The sequence below is a fragment of the Toxotes jaculatrix genome, chromosome 13 (genome assembly GCF_017976425.1).
Source record: "Toxotes jaculatrix isolate fToxJac2 chromosome 13, fToxJac2.pri, whole genome shotgun sequence".
NCBI lineage: Eukaryota > Metazoa > Chordata > Actinopteri > Toxotidae > Toxotes > Toxotes jaculatrix.
Window position 1 is genome coordinate 23,231,546 of NC_054406.1, and position 5,805 is coordinate 23,237,350.

Consider the following 5,805-nt stretch of genomic DNA (forward strand, 5'->3'; position numbering starts at 1 on the left):
CTTTCTGATTGGAGAAGTCCCGGATGAGTCTTTTTGTTGTCACATTTTCCACACAGAACCTGATGTAGTTCAGACCAGCTTCTGTGTGTTCAGCCAGGTCCTCGTGTTGGAAGAGCTGAATGAAATGAACTTAAAAAAACACATAAAGTATAACTACTTCTCCATCTATGAGGTGTTAATTATTTTATCTGACACTGTTGAAAATCCAAACTCTTTATAACTGTTGCAGGGTTTTTAAGGTATTTAATAAATTATTCATTTAGATTATTAATATGTTTTGTAGATCCCTTTTTAACCTGCCATAGAACCAAATCCGCCAGAACATGAATGAATTTATGTCCATACTAACAGAATAAAGTGCCAAAACTGCAATAAACCACAAAAAAAAAATCGTTTTTCTTCTCCACATATTTTTCTAAATGCAGAGATGTCTTAGCTGTATCCCTCAAAATTAGAAATGTAAAAAAGTTGCACAAAATAATTTTAAACCACAATAAATTTATTTTGAGTGTATTCATTGGTTAGTTTCTGAGATACACTCAAATTTATAAACTAAGACAAAAACGAAAAAAATGCTCATTGTGCACAATTTGCAAAAAAAAAAGAAACCATGAACATCCAAATAAACTATTTACAACAGTGCAATCAAATTTCTAAGTTTCTAAGTTACTTATGATCATAGATGGCTGTGTATGAGACAATAGTCATCAATATAAAGTGCAATAAACAACAAAAGAAAATCGTTTTTACTGTGTTAAAATTTCAGAACAGGAGAACAGGAGGAGAAGAACACAAATAAAATACACAATGAGGCATAAATATATACAGTAGGGCACAATCTGCAGAAAGATAACATGAACATACAATGAAACTATTTACAGTGGAACAGTATTTTACTGCACTCAAGAGCTGTGGAAAGACTTGTGACAGTTCCTGTCCACAATGACACAGAGAGGCACTTCACATGCCTCACACATGAAGGGAGTGCACTTCCCACACAGCCTGCACTTCCTGCGCCCCTGTGTGGCTTTTTTGTGAGCCTGATGCCCCCTCACAGATGGCAACGGGGATGTGCTGACGTCCTGTGCTCTCCCAGACTGGTTGAGACTGCACTCCACAAAGCTCCGCAGTCAGCTGCTCCTGGAAGGCCTGGTGGGTCATTGGCCGCTGCTCCAGTCTGCCACACAGCTCTTTGTGCAGCAGATAGCTGTTTGTCACAGCAATGTCAACAAAATGATGGAACACAGTCAGGTACCACTTCCTGCTTTTTCTCCAAGAGGAGTAGGAGCCAATCAGCTGATCTGAGAGGTCCACCCCCCCCATGAACTTGTTATAGTCCTTCACAGCTGAAGGCACTGGCACCTCGACCGCTCTGTGCTTGCCACTGACCTTCAGCACTCTTCTCACAGAGTCCCCTGAGAAGGCAGTGTGCAAGGTGGAGCACACACTCACCTCCCTCGTGTCCATCCACTTGATAAAAAGGAGAGGTCCCTCTCTGATCCACCTGATGGTCCCTCGTGGAGATTTTTTAGTCAAGGCATTGACTTTTGTGTGTGGGATGCCAACTTGTGTGTCCCGAAATGTCCCACAAGCTCCAAACCCCAGGTCATGCAGGTGGCGGAACAGTGCTGGGCTGGTGTAAAAGTTATCACAATAAATGTGATAACCAGATCCCAGGAAGCTTTTCTGCACAAGGGACATCACCGCATCAAATGACAGCCCCTTCCCAGTTTTTGGAGTAGACCTCCCTGTATATATGAAAAAGTCCACTGTGTAGCCAGTGTTGTCAGACAGGACAAAAAGTTTTATCCCCCACTTTGTGGGCTTGTTTTTTACGTACTGCTTCAGGGCAATTCTGGCTTTGGTGGCTACCATGCGCTCATCCACAGACAGGTTTCGCTGGGGGTGGTACACCGATTTACAGGCAACACGTAAATGATCATACAGCGGCCGAATTCTGTGTAGACAGTCATAATCAGTGGTGCCTTTTTTGCTGTCATTGACAGTATCTTTAGCTGGATCACTCATGTGAAGGTTCCAGGTTATGGCGAGGAACCGGTCTCTGGACATGACCTTCTGAAGATGACCCACATGAAAAATGGTATTGCCACGCCAATAATCTCTGAGCTTTGGCAGCTTCAGAATGCCCATAAACAGTGTGATGCCAATATATTGGTGGAATTCGGCCTCCGTTAGCTCAGTCCACTTGAATTTTTTGCCTGCAGCAATATTTTTTGCTGCATTTTTATTTGTGTTGGCACATATAGTTTTGACCGCAGCTCGGTCAAAGTACACACCAAACAGCTCAGAAGGAGATGGTACATCCACATACTCTGTTAGAGGTGGCTGCACACCTGGTCTTCTTCTGGGCAGGAAATGTAGCGGGGTATGTGGCAGGCTGTCAGGCTCCTGTGCAGTTTTCCAGCCAGCAACATCACCAGGGAATGCCTCTGAACCGGGACGATTCCCAGTTTTAGCTGGAGGCAGACTCCTTCCTCTCCCTCTGCCTGTCTCCGGGGTGTAAGGTGCCTCAGTGGCACAGGAAGCCTCCGTGTCCTCGTCTCCATTACCAACCTCATCAACACTACACGCAGAGGAAGATTACACAGCGTGTTAGATGTGTACAGCACGAGAGTATTACAATAATGATGCGTATTTGGCGCGAAATTCTTTCAACTAAATATATTCCTCACTTTTCTCTGACTAAAAAAAAAAAATAAAAAAAATCATCAACATATACTTACATGTCATGGGCTGGGTCTATTCCATCAATAAAGCAGGCTTCATCTTCACTGTCGGCAGAATCCGGACCAGATGAACCGGCAGAAATGTCTTCGTCCGAAGCGGTAATAAGCTCGAAAGCCTCTTGCCAGGTGCACCGCAGTTCGGCACGTCGTGGATCCATGAAAGTGTGTGTAAGTGTGTGCATGTGTGTAGGCAAAGTGTGGTGAGTGTCTGGTGTGCGCTAGCTGTGTGTGTCAAAATGTTTTCGAAAGAAACTGATAGCGAGAGCGCGACTGCAATCCAAAAGTTTTTTTCCGCGGAAAAACTACAAAATCCCGGGAAGATGACGTCACGTCCCGTTTCGCGGGAAATATCGCTGGAAGTATCGCGGGAATTCATGCATGTTCACAACGTGATGACGAAATCACCTGCGTCGGAAGTGCTGTGAACATTTTTTTTTTTTTTTTTTTTTGAGTAACTTTGTACAAACATATTGGCAAGGAACATTGCACATTACAAGATAACAGACAAGCGTAGAAAAAGAAACAAAAAACAAAAAGAAAAAAGAAAAAGGACCGGGGGGGCGGGGGTGCTAAGGGCTTTCATTAAGGTTGAGCTCCTCTACTCATTCACATAGTTTCACTGCATTCTTCTTCTTCATACATTTTAATGATTTAAAATATTGACGTAGCTCTTTATGAAAGACATAAAAATTGGGCTTGGATTTCAAATATTTATTTTTATGAATAAAAATTTACCAAGAATGATAAATACATTAGCAGCTAGATCATGGGATGGTTCTTTTACAGATATACCATATAAAATATTTTCTTTTTTTAGAGTAGGGAAACAGGGTAGTTTAGGGAACAGCCAATCATACAAGTCTTCCCAGAAGGCACTAGCAAATTTACAATTATAAAATAAATGTTCAGTTGTTTCTATATCCTCATCACAAAAGCAGCAGTTGTTGTGGTCTAAATTAAAGCGAATTCTTAAAAACTCAGAAGAGGGGTATACTCTATTAAGAATTTTAAAGTGAACTTCCTTCACTTTTGGTGCAATGGGAAACTTGAAGAATTTGGACCTCAGACTTTGAACTTCTTTCTTACAGAAAAATTGCAAAATTGATATTCTGTTTGATGAAAATGGGTACAACTCTAACAAAGGTTTGTCGGATTGTGATATTAGATAGTTTAGGATTGGTGATGTGGCCACTCATCAAGAGTGAAGGAAGTGTAGGGTTCACATTAATTTGAAACAAGTTATAAGCTATCATAATGATAGATTGTGGGATTGCTTTAATGAGGTTATTATACTGCCTTCTATCACACAGGTTATATTTAGTACATAGAAACTCGAAAGGCATAATGTTTCCGGTATTATCCAAGAGGTGCATCACTGACCAAATTCCTTTCTCTAGCCAATTTTGATAAAAAATGGATTTATTTTTAAGTAAAATATATCTGCAATTCCATATTGGGGTGTTGTGGGGACTAAAGTTATGCTTGTAGATCATTTTCCAGTAATGTAAAACCTGCTGATGGAAGGCAGACAATTTGATAGGGAGTTTATTAAGGTCAAAATCGCATCTCAAAAGGAAGTTAATACTACCTAACTCCTTAAAGATGTCATTTGGGACATGGAACCACAAACTGTTTTCATTCCTCAAAAAGGACCTTAACCAATTAATTTTAATAGTACCGTTTATACAATCTATGTCAATGGCTTTAAGACCTCCCTCCTCATATCCTTTAACCAAGGTTCCCTTCGTAATGTAGTGTGTTTTTTTATTCCAGATGTAATTAAAGTTTGCCTGATTTATAGACTTGATTGCATTTTTGGAACGTGACAGAGAGTAAGCTGGGTAAATGAATCTGGAAAGGCATTCCATTTTGGTTAGAAAAATTAGACCAATGATGGAGATGTCTCTTTGAGACCAGAGATTTAAAAGTGATTTACATTTATCCAAATTATTCCAAATGTTGAGATTATTCAAGGTGTCATTATCCTTAGTAATGTGTATGCCTAAGTATTTAACTGTTGACTTTACAGGGATATTATTAATTGTTGTGAGCATAGAGTTATGGAGTGGTAACAAATCCCATTTATTGTCTTGATAAGCTTAGGGATTTGGTCACTATTTTTCATGAAAATGGCTGTATCGTCAGCCAGTTGGCTAATTGCCAGTTGTCTGCCAAGCACTGTCAGTTTTTCAAAGTCTGTATTTTTAATAAGAATGGATAGCATTTCCTCTGCTGCAATGAAGAGCAGAGGAGAGATGGGACAGCCTTGTTTAATGCCTTTACTTATTAAGAATCTTGGGCATGTACCTTGTGGTAAAATAACTGTACTATTTGTTTCTTTGTAAATTAATTTAATCAGATTGATAATTTTTAATACTTCTAAGGTACGGAATATAAAATTGTGTTCAATCGCGTCGAATGCTTTAAAAAAATCTAAGAATAAAATAAAGCCGTCTTCTTCAATTAGATGATTGTATTCAAGTAAGTCAAGTATAAGTCGTATGTTATTATGAATTGATCGCCCTTTTATGAACCCCGATTGTGTGTCTGAGATAATTTGAGTAATGCCATATTTTAATCTATTTGCGTATATATGAGTTAAAATTTTATAATCATTATTTAGTAATGTTATGGGCCTAAGATTGTCGATTAGTTTCTGATTCCGGTTTTAGGGATGAGTGTAATTATTCCTTGCTTCATAGTAGTTGGAAGAGTGTGTGATTCAAAAATTTCCCTTAGCATACAGTAAAAGAGGTCTTTAAGATGTTCCCAGAAATGCCTATAAAAATTGCTAGTCAGACCATCTGAACCCGGAGATTTATCTAGTGCTAGGTTATTCATAGCTTTTTCTATTTCAGCCATATTGATATCTGACTCACATATATTTTTGAAACACTCTGCAATTTTGGGTGTCCATTCCTTGACATGCTCAAAAAAGGCGTCAGCATTACTCCTGTGAGAAATAATGCTCCATCTTTCAGGAATTGGAGCCCTGCCTCAATGCCTGAGTTGCCACACGCAACTGGCCTAAATGTAAGGCCCTTTGAGTGATTAGATC

At 39.5% G+C, this 5,805-nt stretch overlaps 1 protein-coding gene across 1 annotated transcript; it reads right to left on the minus strand.

Moving 5' to 3' along the window:
* Nucleotides 1-969: 969 nt before the first annotated feature.
* LOC121191497 (piggyBac transposable element-derived protein 4-like) lies at nt 970-3,108 on the minus strand. Its single transcript, XM_041052665.1, has 2 exons — nt 2,745-3,108; nt 970-2,584 (listed from the first exon to the last, which is right to left on the minus strand). The coding sequence occupies exons 1-2, from the start codon at nt 2,927-2,929 to the stop codon at nt 970-972; spliced, it is 1,800 nt and encodes a 599-aa protein (XP_040908599.1). The 5' UTR covers nt 2,930-3,108.
* Nucleotides 3,109-5,805: the final 2,697 nt, after the last annotated feature.

What these genes read in the sequence shown, in the direction of transcription:
- LOC121191497 (XM_041052665.1), bottom strand. Translation starts at nt 2,929, where the DNA reads ATGCACACACTTACACACACTTTCATGGATCCACGACGTGCCGAACTG. An exon ending in ATAGACCCAGCCCATGACAT is followed by an intron (nt 2,585 to 2,744) that starts GTAAGTATATGT and finishes CTCTGCGTGTAG; the next exon opens with TGTTGATGAGGTTGGTAATG.